The sequence below is a fragment of the Juglans microcarpa x Juglans regia genome, chromosome 5S, assembly GCF_004785595.1.
Source record: "Juglans microcarpa x Juglans regia isolate MS1-56 chromosome 5S, Jm3101_v1.0, whole genome shotgun sequence".
Lineage (NCBI taxonomy): Eukaryota > Viridiplantae > Streptophyta > Magnoliopsida > Fagales > Juglandaceae > Juglans > Juglans microcarpa x Juglans regia.
The window spans coordinates 4176467-4198715 of record NC_054603.1 but is presented as its reverse complement, the minus strand read 5'-3'; the positions used below and the strand labels follow the sequence as shown (position 1 = coordinate 4198715).

Genomic DNA, 22249 nt, shown 5'->3' with positions numbered 1-22249 from the left:
CTGCCTCACAAAAGATAAGTGTGTCATCTGCAAATAACAAATGAGAAATATTAATAATTCCCCTACCCGGGGTTCCAATCAAGAAGCCGATCATGAGACCATTGTTAACCAGTGCCGAGATCATTCTGCTTAGCACCTCCATCACAATAACAAAAAGTAATGGAGACAATGAGTCTCCTTGTCTTAATCCTCGTGTGCTATTAAAAAAGCCAGCTGGGCTTCTGTCTATCCAAATTGAGAATTTCACCATTGATATGCACTAGCGGATCCACGACCGCCACCTCTCCCTAAAACCAAATCTCCTAAGAAGGTAAAGAAGAAAATCTCAGTTAACGTGATTGTACGCCTTCTCCATGTCTAGCTTGCAGATGATCTCTGCAATGCCATCTTTCAATCTACTGTCAAGGCATTCATTGGCGATAAGAACCACATTTAAAATATGCCTACCATTTACAAAAGCATTTTGGGGTTTTGTAATTATTTTCCCCAATACCTCAATTAGATGATTCACAATCACCTTATATACCCCATTTACTAAGCTAAAGGGCCAAAACTCCCTGATCTCCACAGCCCCAACCTTTTTCGGTATCAATGCGAGAATAGTGACTTTAAGGCTTTTCTCAAATTTTCCAGTCGAGAAAAGTTCTTGAAACACTCTCATAAGATCATCTTTTAACACGTCCCAACATGTTTGAAAGAAGCTCATAGAAAAACTATTAGGACCCAGTGCCTTGTTTTTAACCATTTTCCTCGCTACTTCGTAAACCTTCGCCTCCTTAAAAGGTCTCTCCAACCAACAAACATCATGCGGCTTAATGGAGTCAAAACCAAGCCCATCAAACGTAGGCCGCCATCCCACCTACTTGGTAAGTAACTGCTCAAAGAAATAAATTACATGATTGTGAATCACTTGCTCTTCCCTACAATGAACACCATCAATTTTTAGCATCTCAATGTTGTTGGTTCTCCCGTGAGAGTTAGCTATTATGTGGAAGAACTTCGTGCTTCAATCTCCTTCCTTTAACTACAATACTCTTATTTTTTACGCTAATAAATCTCTTCTAATAAAATAATCCTCTCAAGATTTGCGACCAGCACTGTCTTCCGAGCTAATTCTTCTTGTATAAGAGTCTGATCCTCTTGTATCCTCTCTAACTCATGGATCTCCATCACCTTGCTTTTCTTGTGTTCCCTTATATCACCAAACGACTACATGTTCCAGAGTTTTAAATCTTTTTTTGGAGCTTTCAGTTTACCCGCAAAGGTAAAGCTAGGAATACCTTGTATCTAATATGAGGACCACCATTGTCTAACCCTGTCCACAAATTCTTCACATTTCAGCTACATATTTTCAAATTTGAAATATTGATGCCTTTTTTGGAGAGTGCCACAATCCAACATGATAGACCAATGATTCGAACAAAACGAAGCATTCTCTTTTGCCATACATCCGGAAATGATTTTTTCATTTTGATGATATTAAGAATCTATCCAGTCAAGACCACGTGAAAGAAGACGTCATTTGATGATATGTATCTGTCCACTAGATACATATCGGTTTTATATTGTTTTTATTTTTTTATATTTTTATTTTTTGGGCTTTGGATTGGGTTAGAGCAGACTCATTATCTTCTTCTATTTCCTTTGGTGCCGACATGATTAAACCTGTGAACACACAACATACGATTCTTTGGCTTGAAGCACTTCCAACATAGAAGAAAGCCGTACCATATTGTCATGTTACATAATGTAAACCTTTGGATAATCAGTTCATAGCATCAAAACAAATGAGTATGCGCACAGCACAATCAATTTGATCCTTGCCAAAGCTAGACATAATGTTAGTACAAAAAGTGTAGTAACATGGTAAAATACCGTGAAATCAATGACTACTTCCAATCCCATTCATAACATAGCAACAAGCAATCCAAAAAGTGGGTTCCACTGAAAGCTGAATAGAATGGACACAACTATTACACAAAACATATTCAAAACGAAGAGGAAGCAAGATGAAGTACAACAAATAAAAAGAAAACGTGTACGGACCAAAGCACTTCATACTGCTATGGTTATGCTGCAGACTGTTCCTCGGCAGGAGCTTCTTGTTTGGAAGCTTGAGGAGTATCATTAGAGGTGGCATCTTTGTTTGGTAAACCCGGCTCTCCTCCAGCTGCAGATCCAGTTGCATTTGGAGTTGCGTCTTTTCCATTTTTGGCATCTTTTACTCCCTTCCGGTCTTTGCCATCCTTAGCAGGTGCAGATGGGGGAGTTATCATGTGGGGAGGAGGCGTGTGTTTTAGCTTCACCAGTATTTGGCGCATCCTTGAAAGATCAGTGGGTTTCCCAGGCTTTGGGCCCTGCACAACTGTGATTGATGGCTTCTTGTCCTGATCTTTCTTGCCTCTTTTCTTCTCAATGTTTGGGATCTCATGGGGAATGAGCTCTGCTATTGCTTTCCAGTACTGTTTGTCTGCATCTTTATGAAACTTCTCTTGATTAGCTGAGTATAACTGCGCCAGAGAGAGACACCGATAGTCAAGCATTGAGAAAACCATAACCAGAGCAGAAAATAGGGTGGCTAGGTTAGAAGCACTTCAACATTTACCTTTTCCCGTTCTCTGTTGTTGACCTTATTACTCTCAAGGTTCAGCTTCCTTTTCTCATAAAAAGCTTGCATATACTCCTCAGCTTCTATAATAATTTGGATTCTCATTTCTTTCTCCCTCTTCTCCTTCTCCTCAAGTTGAATGGCATTTTGACTGCACCAGCAAATTCATGGTTCGTCCTTCCTTAAATTTAATTGAAAGTAATTCCAATATAATTTAGAAAGACAGAAATATCTTCACATTTAAAATAAGTAAATAACATAGAGGGTGTTCCCTATTAAAAACAAAAAACATATCAAACAAATTATTGTATCAGACAACTGACTTTTCTAAAGTTAACCCCCTTTCTTTCCTGCTACACCAGTGTCTGCCTTTATGCATACGCTAAATAAACTTTGCAACTTGCCTCATTTACCACATGTGGATGGAACCCACACATAGGACAAAATGGTATGCTGCACCTGTCGCAGACCTAAAATTGGGCACCAAGCAATGATGATCTATGCTTCTGCTTGAAGGATATAATATACCAATGGCTCACAGCTGGTTTACAGATGTTATTAGCTTTAAATTGGTTTAATCTTTTTCCTTTCGACCAACAAAGGAAGTACCAAGACCCACAAAATCCTATCCTACATAACATCTCAAGACCTCCCCGCACGAGATGCTACCCATCCTTTGAATCAAAGCACTTCCATAACATCCAAGATAGACTTCTAATGTTAAAGAAAGTAACAAGGTTTGCCTAACTTATCCAAGAAATAAAAAAAGGTTTCCTACAGTTGGCAAGGACATAGTTGTAACCACTTGGAACCAACTAAACATAAACCCAAGGTATGTACTCTTTTACCTTCCCTTTGGCTAAGACCCAAAGTAATTCAGGAATCGACCTCTGAAATACCGATGGTACTACACATTTTAAGTTCCAACATCTCGCTTCAAGAGTCCATTGTCATCACAAGTAATCCCCCCACATAATCTCGAAAAAAAAAAAAAAAATTAGTCAAGATTACGATTGGAGTTTCCTTGAAATCGTTATAAAATGGCAAGAACTTTTTCCTCCACGTAACATGGGATTTCATTCACCAAGTTTACATTCATCATCTTCCCATAAAAATAAAAGCTCAAGCCACCTTTGCTCTTATACTCTGAAATGACTTGAAAAAATTACAATTGGAGCTTCCTTGGAATCATTAGAAATGCCAACAGATACTTACGAAAAAATAAATGCCAACAACTCCTTCACGCTACCTTCCCATATATGGGTGTTACACACAAGGGACTGCTTTTATTTCTGTCCTTACACTGGATGGCATCTTCGAAGGGGGGAGGGGATAACATTTCCTTCAACGGGATCATGAAACATCTTTCTCATATTTCTGATCCTATATCATGTTTAAAGCAACTCCAGCTGCTTACGTGTGAGGAATCCTTACTAAGCTAGACTAATGAATATCACATAGCCTCAAAAAATAAATTTAATCCTGAAGAGACCCCTCGGCAGTATATGTGACATACGGATCTAACTTTGCAGAGAAAAAAGAAAAAGAAATCTGCGTGGCACAAAAACAGACTAGATACACGGTTTCATGTTAAATCGTGCATGTACATGCCTGCATGCCATATTTTATCTCTTCTGGATCATAATAGATTAAGCCATCAACTAAACATTCAACAAAAAAGTATACCAAAAAGACATTAAACTGCACTTGTCTAAAACTGAGCTAAATTCGATTTAATATATTTTCATAGACGATCAAATCAAATGAACACCTACTTTCTCTGCAAAAAGCACAACTTCGAATATTGTACACTTGGATGCAACAGTTGCAACACCGGATCAACTGAACAGCCAAGAAAGAACAAGAAGAGACTCTGAGAAGTTGAAATTGTCTAATGAGATCAAAATAATTACAGATCTATGGAGATTGAAACAAAATTCATCTTAGATCTGAAAGTTAACAAATCAAACAACTCAATTCTTAGAGAAATCCGATATAAAAAAAAGAAACTAATTAAAATCCTCACCGCCTCCATTCGCGAAGAGCGAACCCTTCCTCATGCTCCATCTCACTCGGCGGCGGGAGCACGGGCCCATCCGAGACAAAAACATCGTCACCAACGCCGTAACCATTTCCGTTCTCCACATGAATCGGATCGTACGGAGACTGGGAGTAGCCAGCATTTGGATCGTCGAATGAAAATATCTCCGGCGAGGCAGATGCGTGGTTGACGGCGACGTCACCTTCCGCAGGAAATCCTCCGGAGAAGTCTCCTGCGGCGGCTGGGAAGCTGGAGTAGGCTCCGGATCCGTAGCTGCCGCCAGTAAAGTTATCGTCGTCGTGGTCGTCGACGAAGTGACGAGTTGAAGCGCTCACGTTCATCTCCTCTCCGTACGCGTCGAAGGAAGACATCTCTCTTTCTCTAATAAACACTCACTTTCTCTCTCTAGAAATGTTTCTCCCTATCTGTGGAATGCAAAAGCTTTTGCTGACTGGAGAGCCTTTCAAATTTACAAACTACCCTCGACCTTCTTATATACTTGCCACGGAAAAGTGAACGAATGGACTGTAATCGACTTGCCAAGCGGATCGATTTGTACCCGTCCTAACTTTTATTTGATTTTCTTCGAGGCTTGAGCTCTCGTGCTTAGAATTTTGTGGGTAAACTGAGAAAAGATTTCCTAGATTTTTCCATCATCCAAACACGATATAAACATTTAATACCAATGAAATCTCTCCGAATTGTAGATATTGATTGGATTGAAAAATTTTAAAAATCTCAATCCTGTGTAAACACATCTCTTAGCCTGTTTGTTTTTAAGACTAAAATTTAAAATTTTAAAAATTTTGAAAACTTCCTATCTGACCGTTATAACTTTCTCATATCCCCACACAAAATAAAATAAATGATTTAAATTTTTCAAATCTTTAAAAAAATAATATTAAAAAATATATTTTAATAATATTTTATTTAATTTTTTAATTTTAATCTCAACTTATCTCATTTCATTTTATCTTTAAAAACAAACGAATTCCGTTCGATATAATTTTTTATGTTTATTAATGTGACATGTGCTTAAGGAATTAATAAAATAAAAGGAGTTGAAAATAAAATTTTGGATACGAGTAAGAGCCTTTATATTCATTGCCAAGCGGATCACTTTAAAAATGTACAACTACCACATAATTATTTTTAAAAAAATAAATAAAATATGAAATCTATATGAAAAAAATTAATTTTTAAATAATATACCCCATTCTTTTTCAAAATAATTACGTGATTTTTACGTACTTCACCGTTGTCCGTAAAATTACTCATTTAAACACGAGACAAATGAAATGACGTATTGGAAGAGAGGGAATTTGGAAGTAAATAAGCACAAAATGGGGTGGCAACGATTTCAATATAAGCGTATGAATATTGTACAGTTCTAGATACGGGTGGATAATCAGATTTTATCAAAGAAATTCCAAGAGGTTGGCAAAAACTTCTCAGTGATCCATCCTTAGGAAACGCTACCTAACTTCATCAAACTCAAAAGTCATTAAAAACCATAACAAAAAAAAAGGGGTCTCCAATCCATACTTACATGTGAAGAAACTGCAGAGTTAATCGGCTCAGTTCACTATCGCTATGAATTTTTGCCAAATATCAGAACTCTGAAATTAACATATTCCGTATCTTCAGAGAGGTGGGTATTTGAGTAGAGAAGAACAGTCTGAAATTAACCATGGTTAGAATGTTAAGCAACTCCGAGCATGGCTGGAAGCCGCCCTTGGTCAATACACCGCAAATAAATCTCTGTTTTCTTCTGCTTAAACAAATATCAGTACACTGCAAATAAATCCAGCTCAATGCAGCTTGCAGAAAAACATTGGCACCGACGGCATCGGCCACATTAAAAAGTGGGGAAGACTACATGGTACAACCTTCTATCACCTTGAGAGGTCGCTAAACATTTTGAGGAGAAAAGGCCTCATTAGCTAGCAAATAAAACTCCGGAAACATGAATACCTCGGACTGCAGTCATTTTGGTGTCTCCCTATGCCTTCGAATGGATCGGAGATGAAGCCACAACAAGATCAATATTCCGGTGGAAGTTCCACTGAGATCTTAAGAAGAATAGAGGGCAGATAGCCAATTGGCAGTTCTGAATCTCAACTGCCCTTGCCTGTCTCTTAGTTAGTTATGTACCATAAAATGTCCCAACGGCAGCCATACCAAGAAGTGGGAAGAAAAAATGTACTATGCACTTTAGGGAACAGGAGGAGCATTCTTGGCATATCTAGCAGAAGAAGGCATCCGCTGCAGAACTCGTGAAAATTCCGGCTTCATACGTTTATTCGAAATCCCATGCAATGACCTTGTTCATATTGCCAAAAACATCAAATAAGAAAAAAGGAATAGAGAAAAGAGAATAAGAAAAACTGGAAAACAAAGCTCATACAGAAGAAATGGAATTCCAGCTAATAAAAATAGCAGTGCTGTGAAGGAACTACTTTTATTTTTGTTCTGTTATTGAACGGCAAAATAACAGCACTGAATTTTCAGGACATATCCTGGGCCCCCCACCCTCCCCCAAATCACAATATTTTTGATAATTTGTGGGGGTGGCAGGCCATGCCGCACCTCAACATTGAAACACATGTTCTATATAAAAAAAATTAGGAACTGAACACTGGCAACTGGTTACATCACACACCTAGAAAAATCCGGCCGCTTCGGATTAGATTGACCAAGCATTGATCTTAGACTTCCAAGTGCCTTTTCAGCAGCCTGAGGAAAAACATGTCAAGGTGGTTGGCGAAATACATGAAAAAATATAGGTGTGTACAGAAGAAGAGATAATGTGAATCCCTTCAAGCTAAATTTTCCTATATTAGTAAACATACCTGCATCTTAGCCTCATCCCATGTCAGACCGATCCCTTTCCCTAAGACCTGACCGTCTATTTCAACCTGAAGAAAAGCATCAATACAGAATAGAGGTTCTTAGAATCAAGCATGGAACATGTATAAAAAAAATGGCCATGAATAACCCTCAAATAGAGTTGCTTAAACTCCCACACTGCAAATGCGGCTCCTCAATTTCAATTTATTACCACTTGCAGGCTAATATGAATTTTCATCCACATCCATCCATAGATGGCTAACCAGAAAAATGACTATAAGATGTACATAAATAGATCACTTGAGGGAATGAAATCCAGGACATATATGCATCTCATGAACAGATAAATAGGTCCAGAGTACAAGAAAAAATAAGGATATAAAACATAATAAGAGAAGTCGCTGTCAAAGCTTGGCTCAAGCAGATAAGCTAGCAGTAAGCTTGGCTACAGCAAAGCCCTAAGTATTTAGAAAAGGCATGCTAGCTCAAAGACTGCCTGATTCAATATTTAAACAAAAATATCATTGTATTTTTGTAAAAGAGCCTCACAATAAGTCATTGTGTCCCACCGAGTTTGCCTAAGATTTCAGAAAGGGAGGAAAAAAGGAACATTCCATAATTCACAGAAGTATAATATTAAAACTTGTTACAGAAGCATTCCCAAACTTCAATGAAAATAATCTTGCTAATGCAAACCTGTGCATAGACTTCATCATTCTGAACTGAATTACCAGAAGGTGGTGGCCGAGGTTGAAAAGCCACATCGAGGCCTTCCATTGTGCACTGAAAGAAGTTAAAAATGCAAAAAGATAGAGCACATGAATAATCATTAAAAAAAAAATTCCAACTCTTTCCGACAAGTAATGAATGTGAAAATCAAAGATGCTTGAGTTCTTGTGAATTTACTAATTCTTTCAGTGCAGAGACCGAACCCATTGTCTTCTTAGAGCCTTCCAACCGAGGGTCGAGAGGCCTAGATGGTTCAGATGCAGCTGAAAATGAGACAGGCTCCTCTTTGGACAATGGCTGATCCCCAAAAGAATTCACACTACCCAAAAAACCATTGCCATTTGCATTTAGAATACTCCAATCCCCATGAATATATACATCTGTGGGCGAAATGTATGAAATGGTCAGGATCACAAAAGGGAAATGCCATGAGAAAAAAACTTAACATATTTCAACAAGATTTCCCCAATGAAACCAAGTAAAAAAGGCCCAGATGTAGCAATGTACAACAAACATGAGATTGATATCCATTGTATGATATGAGCACCAAATCAGCTCATGATATAATCACCAAATAATATGGCGTATACCATTATTATTATTATTTTTTATTGGCACTGGGTGTCTAGGAACAGCATCCTGACTAATCTCGGGGGTGCACAGGCCCTCCGCAAGGAGTTTCCCACAAGTGCACCTCGGGTAATTTAAAGAGAAAAGCTCCCAGTCCGATGACCCCTAGAGATTGTTTGCACCTAAGGGGATTTGAACCTCAAACCTGGGGAGCATACCCCCAAGCCCAAGGCCTTTACCACTTGAGCCAACCCCTAGGGGTTTTTAGTATACCATTATAAAACCATCTCAAGAGATGAGCACCAAGTAATAGAGCCCAAGCTCTGCTTCAGTCAACATAAATATAAAAAACAAGAAATCTTACTAGCCAAGTTCTTAAGAGAACCCTCGGCAGCCTGACGTTGCGCTTCCCTCCTCGTTCTACCAATCCCTTCACCAATTTTTTCCCCTGCAAACCAAGCCTACAAAAAACAATTTGGGGATGACTTATCAAGCATGTCATCTCACAACAAAGAAATGGACAACATAATCGGGTCATTATGAAAGAGGAAACACCATTGCTGAAAGAATCAAGGTGGTATTTAGCTCTGAACTAAACCATCAGTTTTACAAGTCCAATATCTAGCTCCACTAAGGAGAACTCAGCCCTCGTTTGAATAGGCCAAATCATAATAAAAATTTGGCCGGTTTATAATTGGGTATCACAAAAGTGTGGATTTATTTTGCGTAAGCTTTGTAAGCGAAATTATTAGCTTCATAACATCAAGCATTAGGAGTGACAAATAATTTTAGGATAGGTAAATGAAGGATGACAAATATTGTTCAATAAATGCTACATGGCATCATATTTAATGAGAATGGGCCCTTTAATCTCGCTTTCATTAAATTATATTTCCAACCTTACTTCTTAAATGTATTGCATCAACAACTCAAAGGACTGAAATTTTTTATTCAAAAAGCTTGCCAGTCAGGCAAATATGACCTCAACTCCTTCCCCCCCCCCCCCCCCCCCAAAAAAAAAAAAAAAAAACTATACATTCATAACTGAAAATACAGAGATTATATCCTCAAAACTAAAAAGAAATTAAAGATTTTTTTTATAGGTAAAAAAAAAAAATTAAAGATTTTGGGGGGTAAAGAATTAAAATACCTCCATGGAAAATTGCAATTCCATGCTACCAATCAAAGCTGGTCTGAACTCCACCTATCAGTCCCATTAAAAACAGGAGGGGAAAAAATGGAACTTAGATGGAACTCAACATGCACATAGGACCAAGTCATAATAAATCTCTTTCCAATTACCTTGGTTCCACACTTCATTGCGATATCCTGTAAGACTCCAGCTGGAGTTTCTTCATTTGGAACACCTCGTCCAGATTCGAAGTCTAGATCCCTGTTGCTGGAAGATGGTCGACTCAATGGAATATCCTCACCTTCAAAATGGCATCAGCATAATATAACAGCAGACGTGATAATAAATTCCAAAGAGAGAGTAAAAAGAACCACCAATTGAAATGTTGCAGAGCATAAATCAACATCTTTAAAAGCTCTGATATCCATTACTCAAGAAAGTCAAGACTCAAGAGCCAAGAAGCTTCTATTTATGTATGAATTCAGATTCGGAAAATCTTTTAAAATAGTATCAACAAAATTCTATATGGTAAATCATCTGATAAAAGCCTTATTCGGACAGACAATCAAAGAAATTCTAAAGGGAACAGCAACTAATAAGAACCTAATTCAGTTATCCCACGGTTTAAGATTAGTAATAGGTATCCCTTTTCAACAGTAGGATTCATTCAAGACTTCAAAAATCGAGTTTGGCATGTTTAAGAATATCTCATTCATTAATGCTCCTGTAAACAAACTTTTTCTAGTAAGTGATGCCCGTGTATACAGGCTATGAATCTATGATGCTTAAAATTTTTATTAGACATCATTGTCAAACCTTTTTATGTGCAAAGGTGAATTGTTTTTAATAAGCTTTAATTTCATAGAGACATGTAGGTGAGTTCAGATCCTTTGGGATTCGGCGACATTCAAAATAGTAAGCTGCAAACCCACCAATGAAAAAAACCAGTAAGATTCGCCTCAGTATGCAATTTTGTGAAATAGCTCACCTGAGAAAGAATGATAACTGGACAGTGTATGGTTCAATCTCAACCGATCATCTCTATGAAATGCCTGCAAATAAATAATCTTATGAGATTCATACACCAGTCACAAGTACGTTAAACCTTGCAGCACTGAAACAGAAGTATAAAGCCAGAACAACACCAAGTAACAATCACCTCTTTTTGCAATCTTTGATTTTCGTGAAGAACTCTATCAGAATTAATTGAACTCTCAACCTTTGGGAAAAAAGGAGGATGATGAGGTCCATGCTTCTCAATATGCATTGATTCTGGATCTAAGGGAAATTCTTTGGCTCCTGCTCGGCTCAGCTGTTGTGGGCCCATCTCTTCCTCCACTGGAAACCAGCCACCCCGTGATTGCACCCGGGGAGCAGGAACTTGAATTGGAGGTCTGACAGGAAATTGGGGTTCAGTTGATGCATGCTCTCTTGTATCTTGCCCATGTTGCAATATGAGTAGCCTCCGCCTTGTATCAGGATCTAATTCTGATTCTGGTACCTCACCCTCTTCTCTAGCAGGAGAACTTTGCAAGCTTGGTTCTTGGGGCCCAATATGGCCAGCTGGTTTAACAAGTGAAGCCGGCTGAGGGAACTGAATGCTGGGAAAGTGTGACAAAACTTGAGTTGTTGTAAGTGGAATTGAGCTAGATGCTGATGTTATTGTATTCTGAAGAGCAGGAACAAGCCTTGGAACTAGATTAGCAACTGCTGAAGAGATTGTTGAAGAAGCAGATATTGCATCCTGAATGGAAGAAGGAAAAATAAAACAAATTTTATCTTGAAAGCACAGATAAAATTCTACATATTAACATCAAGACCCCCATAAGCATGCCTTGAAGGAATGGATATCTTTTTGCCTTAATTTTATTGAATTCCAAATACACACATCAATTCAGAACTCAGCATACCTTCAGTCTTCTTTCAACTTCAGCATCTGCCATGCCATCAAAAGAAAGTGGATCTCTGTTGCCATTTGAAGCAGAAGCATCATCCTGCATGAAAAGTTTTTTTATAGGTAACAAGAAATCTGAATAACTCATAAAACACAAACATAAGAACCAGCGTAAATGAATTTTGTCCTGACTAACCTCAGAGACTAAATAATTGCTCACATCAGGTGGAAAAGGAATATCTTTAATATCATCTTCATGAGCAATTTCAGAAATCTTTTGTAGAAGACCCTCATCAAATTCCCTGTCATCAGATATGAAGGTCAAGTCACGCAAAACAAACAATATCATATATATGTACTGAATATATATAGGAGGACCAGCATTTACTTTCTCAAACCTTAAGTTCCAACAATAACATTATAAAAAAAAAAAAAAAAAAGTTCCAACAATAACAATTAATTGATTTTTTTTTTATAAGTAATAACGATTAATTGATGTTGAACGTGTGTTGGGACTTAGTATTCTTACTTGAAAAAACCACCTCTAACGTTGCAGGCAACATTTCTCGCCACACACAAAACAGGTATAGCATTATTAGCCTACAACATAAAATTCAGAAAGTGAGTCTCTAGGGTGCATTTGCACACATAGTCAAATGCAATTGGCGGATACCTCAGCTTGGGGAGCGTAGTATGGAGCAAATGCAGGAACAACATGGACCCGTGGTTGGTCTTTCTCATCCCACACTTTCAAGCGATCATCAATGACCAATGCCATCTTAGGATGGCATAAGCCACCTTGAAAGACATTGAACAGTGACTTCCTTGAACCTATTAGTTTAACATAGAAGCAATAGGCAGAGCATCATAGGGAAATGAACTAGCTAATTCAAACAATTTCAGGCAAAAATAACAAAAATGCAGAAATATAATGGCTTTTTTTTTCTTGCCTAATGGCTCGTTACAGACAATACGTAATTAGCTTCTCTTAATGAGCTGGACAGAACTGGAAGCTGTTTGCACAGATCATTTCACTTACCAGACTTGACACAGACAATGCGAGCCAATAATTCCTTGGAGTTTATCAAATTTGAATCTGGATCAAGAAGCCTCCACATTTCTAAAGCATAATCCCTTTCAGCCATTGTGCAAACATAAACCTCAAAACGCTTGCGCCCTCGTGCTATCAAGTAGCTCCGGAGATCATCCCATGCAGGTCTCAACCTCACAAGAACACTTGTATCACGAATCTATAGAGGAAAAAGAAACATTTTCTTATAGTTCATAAGAAATTTTATTACCATGAATAGGCAAAGCCCAAGTACACAGGACATATACAAAGGAAATACCTACTTCACACTAAAAATGAAAAGAGGCTATGCAAATCCTGAAAAATATCAGGAAAAAGAAACATTACTTGGACCAACTAATTCTAACGAGGCTCTTACATTGTAAAATAATCATTTTTTTTTTATTGGTGCATTGTAAAATAATAAATATAACCTAAACGTCTAAATGCATGTCCACCATCAAGTGGATATTGCAGAAACCAATCACTCCAAGCATCTGGTAGGAAGTCCATAACATCATGAACCACCATCTAATATAAGTAAAAAGAATTTCAGCAAGAGTGCCTATTCCAATTACATACCTGTGGATTGATGCGAGTCAGAATAATGTTCTTCTCCTGTAACCGTATAATTGGCCGAACAATAGGTTGATGGTTATCTGACACGGCTGGAACAACCTCAGACTGACTTTTTATCACCTTTCCATTTTCAACAACCTGGTCATTTTCAGCATATTGCTTCAATATATGCTTGTCATCTTGATAACGCTTGACCTCTGCCACCATGCCAGAGATGCGTTGTGGGTCCACTTCACTGTTTATTTTCCGCTGTAGGGCATCAATCCTATCCTCAAATGAGCGCATTGTATTTGCAACTATGAGCGTTTCATCAAGATCAAATACTATTCCAAGACATCTAAGGTTCAGCATGACGAGACAATAATCATAAAGTCCTGATGCAACATTGAATCCCCAGAAACATGGATACTGTTTGTCAGTATTCCTCGAAGACATAGCAACCAAATGAAGTTCCTCCCCTCCTACTGCTATTACCGCAGTCTGTAGATGCCATATAGCAATCATTGTTAACATTCACAAAAACCATCCACACCCAAGCAAGAGAATCAAGGAAGAACTTAAATCTGTGCAAGTTATTTATATCAAATGTCCTGTAGGGAAGAAAGGATCACACAAAAAACAAAAAGTATATACAGGAAGGACATATAGATAACACAATGTTTCTCTCAAGCCATCCATAAGGAATTTTAGGAAATAGTTTCCTGGATAACCCCGTCTATTTCCTAAATTGTTATGCACTTCACATAATGAAATCAGAGCCACAAAGTTGCTTGTTGTTCCAATGTTCTGAGCTATATTCTCAGAACTAGATATTGAAGACTTGTTTTGCAGAGTTCCAGAGTCATCTTTCAACATTCTTCTCAAATGCAGTAAAAACCGAAATTGTGCCAAAAACGTAATCCTCAACCACATTTTCAGGAAGACTAATAGCAAATCCTAAACCACGCTTTTAGAAAGACTCGTGACAAAAAGTTGTCACCATGTGTTATATTCTTAGCGTCAGAGTTTTTCGACCACGTTACCCAGGTTAACAAGTTCAAAGCAAGTCTTAATATACCAGTCAGTTCAGTCCTACACAAGAAGTTCATATATTTGTTGCAGCATCAACTAGCTCAGACTTCAGAGAGTTCTCAAATTACCTGGGTTTGAAATTCAGAATTTGAAAGTTCAAAGTTCAGACAGTTCTCATAAATCTTGGGCAAAATTGGTTCTCTAAAAGCGTTAAAAAAATCATAATAACTTCAAGACGGGTCGTTGTTAATTCTTCTCGGGGTCCTCAGCAAGATTAACAGTGTTCATTTAGAATCTGAATTTCCTTCCTTTATTTTTAATTTTTTCTTCTGAGATTTAAAATTGGAGTTTCAGTAGTTTTCTCGTTTTTTAGATTTTATTTATTTTGTGGAGTTGTGCTTATACCTTGTTCTCCTTGAAACATGATGAGTGCAAAAGATAGAGCGGCGAGTCCTGTGACTGCGAGGACTTTGATTCCATTTTGAAGCAAATCCCACTAGATGCAATGGTATGGAGCACTGCCAGTGGTGGACACCTCTCACTCGCTTGCGAAAAGTAACTTATTCTGATTTCCTTCGCTTCAATCATCGGGTTGTCGTTGTTGTTCCCTACAGGGTACATCTCTACCTCCCCCAGTAACTCTTCCCTTGATACACCTCCGCCTTATACATATCCATTTCTCGCCGAAAACCAAAATAGTCAAAATCTTACTCTTTGGTGGGGCTCAGATTGTTCATCAATTTCTTTGTGAAACTCAATATCATCATCGTCTCAAGAATGCTTTAGATTTGATCCTATTTTTTGGAGTTTAACAAACAAAAGTAAAAATCCCAGATCATTCAGAGAAAATTTAGGGTTTTTTCCTGGAAAACAATTAGATCTGATTGCTGATGATGAAGACGATCCAAAAAAACCCTAAGCGATCTCCGATTCGATTTTCGTCTCGGAAGCAATAAATGATTGAGCTAGGGTTTTGATTTGATTGTGATGATGGTGGTGGTGGTGGTGATGCTGGAGGAGGAGAAATGAATTGTCTAAAGCGAAACCCTAGATCCAGAAAGCGAAAGGTCAAAAATAGCACTCCACTGCGCGAGGCAAAGATAATTAAAAGAAATTAAATTAAATTAGAAAAGGCAAATCAGAGAGAATAGTGGTTGGGGGCAGATTTCCAATTTGTGGATTCTTTCGCCCCCTTGCAAAATGTTGTATATTCGTATAACCCTATAATTTCAGTCTGGAATTCTGAACATCAAGAATGTATTGCCTGGGTTGGGTTTCTCACGCGTTGAAAAAAGCAGGGATGTAAGTGAGGGAAAATTTCAGATGTACGTGAATAAGGTCAATTTGGGCAAATTTTGCTACGTGGCGGGCTCTGATTGCCTGGCCGATTATATTGATGTGTGATTGCGCATTCTGTTTGACCGTTCACACGAACTTTTTTTTTTTAGAGTTCACACGAACTTGCTAATAAAGTATAGGTTTTTACATTTATTTTTAGATGAAATTTACTATTTAAAATTTGTACAAATTATTTATTTTTAATTAATATATTTTATAATATATGAGAAAAAAAAAAGAAAAAATTGCGTAAAAATATTATAAAGCAAACAAATTATTAGAAACAAATTATTTGAATCTAGTTCTTTAATATTATTTTTATTTTAAATTTGTAAAAATTGTATTGATTTTTATACTTTATTTTATAATTTATAAAAATTGTCTTGATTTTTATGTTTTGATAATAATTAGATAATATTTACATGAAAAATGTTAATATTTAAAATTAAAAAATATCTTTTATTTAAGTTATGTTTGAGAATGAAATTATAAGAAATCTTTATAATTTTGAGAACTTAATGTCTCAATCTCTGTATTCAAACATTCTCTTATTTACTATAAAAGTACACGAAAAATAAATAAAAACAAATACTATTCTTCTCCTAAGTAACAGATGTCAAGATTTTTGTTTTATTTTTTTCTTAACTATGTTCTTACTTCTTAGATAGGCTTCATCCGAATTTAATAACAACATAGCGTATATGAATTTATATTTCTAATATTTATGTGATTATAAGCCAAATTTGCGAAAATTAGATGGTATGTAAATGATTTTGGGAAAATTTTATAAGTAAAGGCTAAATTTTGATAGAATTTCAAGCAAATTTATAAAATTTCATTTACAAAGATAAAATTTATAAAACCATCAAATTTCATTTGCAATAATATATGTCTTTTAAGAAGTTCTTAACTATTCAAACCAACTGTTTTTATATGATGAAGATAAAATCACACTACTATTCATAAATCATTTTAACTCATTTCATTTCATCTCATCTTACTATCTAAACGGGTTCTTTAACTTCACCAAATTTTCAAAGCAAATTGGACAGTAATCGGGATTTATACAAGTATCAAAGTTGAATTGTATATAAAAAATTCTATTTATCATCTCCACACATCGTATTTATTTATTTTTGTTCTCTTACTAAATATGTAGTGTATGGATGATGAGTAGAATAATTCAATTAGTTTAAAAAGAATAAAACCCAAAAAATAGTAAATAAAATTAAAATAAATATGTTGTATGATATGTGAGGATAAAAAAGAAAGAGAGAAAGAAATGTAAAAGACCAAGCATAACACACCAATATGAGATGGGAGACTATATTTTCTACGTCATAACATCGTATTTATGACATTGAGATCTCTCGCTAGGGATTGGGTGTAGTACTCTTGACTGAAATGGTGTAAAGGTGCTCAAGTCTCACTTATAATGAACTTGGCGTAGTGAGAACGTTGTTTATTGATCCACAATAATATTTATGAGTGTTTTTTTTTTGTATTGATCCACACGTTGTTTATTATTTATTTGGACATTACAAATGGTATTAGCTACTAATTCCAATCAGAAATGTACAATGGGACTGGACCAGGTTCCAACTTCTACTCATTACGTTACTTGCATGGACCAAAGATCATTGGCCATGTTTCTTGCTCTTGCTATGGAAGGGACCGTCGAAGGTGGCTTTTTGTGGTCCAAATGAGTTAACCAAAGGGTTGAGATTAAAGACCCCAATTACAGCACTCTACAACCAACTATTTTGATGCTTTTACTGGAGATTTCCACGTCCATTATATCTATGTTCTCATTTAAGAAAAACAAAACCATAACGTGATTGATAGAATCGAAAAGTTTCGATCTATGGTAAGCACCAAAAGGCGCACACACTTTGCGAGGGTGCATGAGAACACTCGTTGTGGGTGAAGGTGGTGAGCGGCCTATCCTGAATATTAAAGGCCAATTATCTCTCCGGTGGCCCATGTGTACTCATTAGATACGTGGTTACGCAACTGCGTGTGAAACTCACGTGCAGGTTGAACGGCGTGTGTGCTTCATGCGCTTGTTTGATGGCGGTGATCTTGACAGCTTCTTGAACATCGGCAGCCAAGGAGTTTGGTGGATTGGCATGTGTCGTCGCTTGGTGATTGAAGGGCAGTAGATCTGAACATTTTCGACCTATTGGAAAGAGAAAGGTAATGGAAAAATTTTTAGATGTATGAGAAAATATATTTATAATTGTGAATTATACAATCGTTGTGTAATTATTTTAAAAAAATAAATAAAATAAACTATAGAGGGATAGGAAAGAGGAAAGGGGAAAGGGAGGGGGAGGAATATGTTGGCTTTGTTTAGAGAGAGAGAGAGAGAGAGTAACAATATTGGAGTTAGGTAGATAAAAGTATTGGAATTAGGTAGATAAAAGTTGGCCTTAAATACAGTAAGGGCAAAAAGACTTGAGAGGCATGTGTTAAGAAATGCGTAATCTATCTAAATGATAAACAAATTCAATTGTTTGTAACATAGCGGCAGTTAGAGCTTAGCTATCTTAAAAAATACTTAATTATATCTAATGACAGTCTATCGTTGTAGTAAAATGTCCATGTGTCCTATTTTTTTCTCCATTTTCTCCCTCTTAGACTTTTCTCTCTACCCACGTCCCGTCATTTCAGTATCTCTGCCCAAGGGGGAGGGGTTTCGTCTCCTCCTCCCTTTCACTCGCCCAGACCCTGTTTATAGGTTTATTTCTAATTTTTTTTTTACTTTGTTCGGTGATAGTACCAAGAAGTTTCGATCTACTGCTTGCTGGTCATATATGACTGCCACTCACCCCTCTAAAGGAATTCCCAACCATCGATTTGTTGGACGGTGGAAGAAATCTGTCCAACCGATTGACGCGTGTGGCTCATGCGTTGCCACACTAAAGGGAGTTTCCCGCCACCATGCATGGCACCATCAGGGCTAGCGGTTTTGAATCTTTCAAATCCATGTGCTCATTTTTTTCTCAGTGGGACACGCCACCACTATTGGTGGTGGTCCTTCGCCGGTGTATTAGATCATCTTCAAGTTGCTATTCTTCTGTGTTCTTGCTTTTCCTAACCATCGATCAAGACGATGTGATCATTATAGTCTCTTACAGTTGGGACGAATCAATAAAATACGACGCACCCCTCTCGACTGTGGTTTTTAATCATAAGTTTATAGTCTGTTTATTAAGCTATATTAAAACTGCTTTAAAGCGGCATCCCCTGTAGGATTGAATTGAACTTTGAAGTCAAGCTTTTGGCTTAATAACCCGTTTTTTTATTTTTATTTTTAGTGTTATTTTTGTTGTGTTTTGGATGATTGTTAGGGACTTCCACTCTACTAAATCTTATATCCTTGTTACCGTTTAATTTATCTATACAATACTTAACTTGTGAGAAAAAAAAAAGTTCATGTGTATAGCAACAAGTTCTCTCAGTTGATACCTTAATTTCGAAACATTCCCACCCACTTCAACATTATAAATGCCTTAAATTAATCGTTTATCCTTCGTAACAGCTTCAGCCTTCACGAGATAGCCAATTTGATGTTTTGGGATCTCTTTTTAAATATTATTTTTCCTATTTAATAAATTTTAAATTTTGCTGACTTTATTTATTGCAACTATTTTCGACCTAACCATTACCACTTGATTTGGAATGGAAAATCAACAAAACTTACAACTCTGATGCCGACAGAAAAGTCAATATCAAACTTTGTAAATTATGGACAACGCTAGGTACAAGTGCAAATGAGTTTTTTTTTTCTTTTCTTTTATACGGTGAGTTGAGATGAAAGTTAAGATATTAAATAAAATATTATTATAATATTATTTTTTAATATTATTATTATTTTAAAATTTTAAAAAATTGAATTGTTATTGTATTTTGTGTAAAAATTTAAAAAATATGTAATATAAGATGAAATGATATATTTTTTTAATCCAAACTGAAGTAATTTTTAAACATCCTTAACCATTAGAAAAAAATATAAATATAAATATAAATCCACTAATAATCATTTCCTTAATCATTAAGGGAAAAAAATATATATAACTAGACACATTTGGTAAGCAATTTGAGAGTCATGCTATCATTTTCCTTATATTATTTGGAGTAATGTTAGATACAGTCATGGAGTATAAGAGTGGAGTTCATTATTAAAAAATTAATTTTTTGTTATCATGTGATTTATGTATTTATTTTTATTTTTTTTTAAAAAGATTGTGTAGTGTTTGCGCATTCTACAATTATTAGGAATGTAGCCGATCTAATTTGATTCGGTTTTTTGACAAAATTTGGGATCTAACCGGTATGCACCAGTTTTAAATTTTCAAGAACCAATTACTCCTCTAAACCGGTAAAACCAAACCGGTACTTCCTGTTTTACTGGTTCCGGTTCAGTTCGATCCGATTTTTTAATTTTAATATACTATATTATATATTATGTATTATAGACTATAGTGATATATTATAATATATAGTAATATAATATTAATATAACTGTTAATATAATAGATTATAGCGATATAAGATTTTAAAAATTAATATTATATTAATTAGTAATTTATGTTATAATATGTTATAATACAAAACTATTTTATATATGATTATATATTATATATAAAAATTATATACAATATAAAAAATTATAATATATATATATATATATATATATATATATATATATATATATATAAAACGGTTCAATTCGATCCGATCTGATTTAAAAAAAAAAATTGAAATCAGATCAATTTTAACTGATTTAAAAAAAAATAAAACTAGTACTAGATTAAACCAAATTCGATACCGATTCGGTCAGGTTCAGTTTACCGATTCATTGGTTTTTTTTTTTATTATTTCTCTGGACTGGCTGCATCGCGAGCGCACAGGAGTAAGGGGCAAGTGCCACGAACCACGCGGACCAATAAGAAAGGCAATCGTATAAGTGCCAGCCAATCAAACAGTGATAACTTCTATGCCTGTGAGTGTGGGATTAGTTCTAAGTGTGGGTTATCGAAAAATATACGTCGCCGACCAAACAATGTAAGACTACAAAAAATAAAATGATACACATGTAACTTTTTTTTTTTTTCCACAATTATTTACGTAATCCTGTTTTAGATGGAGGATATTTTTATAGCAATATAGTTTTACAAAAACACCCTTAATTTAAAACATGACTATACAAAAACTACGCACATCTTCCCGAAAAATAAAGATATCTTAGCATATGTGAAACAGGATTTAAGGTTAGCATCAAATGGATTGTATTTCAAAAAAAAAAAAAAAAAGGAATGGATAGACAATGCCCAAAAATTTGACAAGACTGCTTCTTATAAAGCGTCAAACTACTGTCGTCCCATCGTTATGTGATAGAGGATTTAGAAAACGAAAAATTATTTTTATCAGTTATTATTTAGTACTTATATTTTATATTTTTAAAAAAATATTTTCATATTTTATAAAAAGTAATTTCATATTCTATAAAAAAGTTATAAATATAAGATATGAGATGTCTATAATGGTTGATCTGTAAAATTATTCTTACAAAACAACTCTTAACATTTATAAAAATAAAAATATTTTAATCATAAAAAAATTACACAAAAATAAATTCTAAAATTAATGTAATTTGATGTGATACATCAAATTATAAAGTTATTTTTATTATAAAGTAGATATAACGGATTCCATAAAATCATATCAATTTATAAGTTTATTTTATATAATTTTTTTATATTTATAACAGTATGAAAGTTATATATTATTTTAATTTTTTTTTAAAATTAAAAATATTTAAAAAAAAAAGTTAAAAAAATACACTAACATACCGCTTGCTAGCTCTGCCCTAACATTTAATGCAATCGACAATGTGACCCGCATTAAATGTAGTCACTTATAGCAATATGACAAAGCTTAGCTTGCCCTCATAGTAATTGTGACCCTATTATAATTATCATGGGTGTTATATGATATTTGGTGAATATTTAAAAGTAATAAATTTAAAGCGAGACACCAATGATGCATGGCATATTTCATGTGTTTGTTTTTATTTCATTTTAAAATTTAGAGTTTAGATCAACAGCTTCCCATTTTTTGTTTATTGGGTAATGATATATCTACAAGTTTTTAAAACTTTTTTTTATAATCCATTTTACAATCAATCAATATAATTATTTCACTTCATTAAAATTAAATTTTAATCTTAGAAAAATAATTTTAATTAATAAAATAGTATAAAAAATTATAAATTTATATTTTTCATGATATAGTTTTTAACATTTTAAAAAAATGGCGTGGAATATTGGATTCAGATTAACGTTATATCCCAATACAGGACGACGATTTTAATCCGACCGAATCGTCCGGGCCGGTTCGGGCCCATCCCGTCGTAATCGCCA

At 35.3% G+C, this 22249-nt stretch overlaps 2 protein-coding genes across 2 annotated transcripts; both read right to left on the bottom strand.

Annotated features, from left to right (window-relative positions):
* Positions 1-1872: 1872 nt before the first annotated feature.
* On the bottom strand, positions 1873-5288 carry LOC121266804 (clathrin light chain 2-like). The gene is made up of 3 exons (XM_041170629.1): positions 4635-5288; positions 2606-2759; positions 1873-2510 (listed from the first exon to the last, which is right to left on the bottom strand). Exons 1-3 carry the CDS (start codon positions 5018-5020, stop codon positions 2070-2072), a joined length of 981 nt encoding a protein of 326 aa, XP_041026563.1. The 5' UTR covers positions 5021-5288; the 3' UTR covers positions 1873-2069.
* A 694-nt stretch (positions 5289-5982) lies between these two features.
* On the bottom strand, positions 5983-15696 carry LOC121266803 (RNA polymerase II C-terminal domain phosphatase-like 1). The gene is given in 18 exon segments (XM_041170628.1): positions 5983-6972; positions 7312-7385; positions 7502-7567; positions 8196-8282; positions 8406-8608; positions 9163-9259; positions 9949-10002; positions 10101-10231; positions 10919-10982; positions 11090-11674; positions 11841-11924; positions 12021-12126; positions 12354-12424; positions 12498-12655; positions 12864-13074; positions 13476-13952; positions 14889-15127; positions 15130-15696. Coding segments are annotated over 18 exon segments (2847 nt in total). The 5' UTR covers positions 15161-15696; the 3' UTR covers positions 5983-6863.
* Positions 15697-22249: the final 6553 nt, after the last annotated feature.

Excerpts from the sequence above, each read along its gene's own strand:
- LOC121266804 (XM_041170629.1), bottom strand. The coding sequence starts at position 5,020 with ATGTCTTCCTTCGACGCGTACGGAGAGGAGATGAACGTGAGCGCTTCA. Across the intron at positions 2,760-4,634 it reads GCTCTTCGCGAATGGAGGCG|TCAAAATGCCATTCAACTTG; the intron begins GTGAGGATTTTA and ends TTGCTGGTGCAG. Across the intron at positions 2,511-2,605 it reads ACAACAGAGAACGGGAAAAG|TTATACTCAGCTAATCAAGA; the intron begins GTAAATGTTGAA and ends TCTCTGGCGCAG.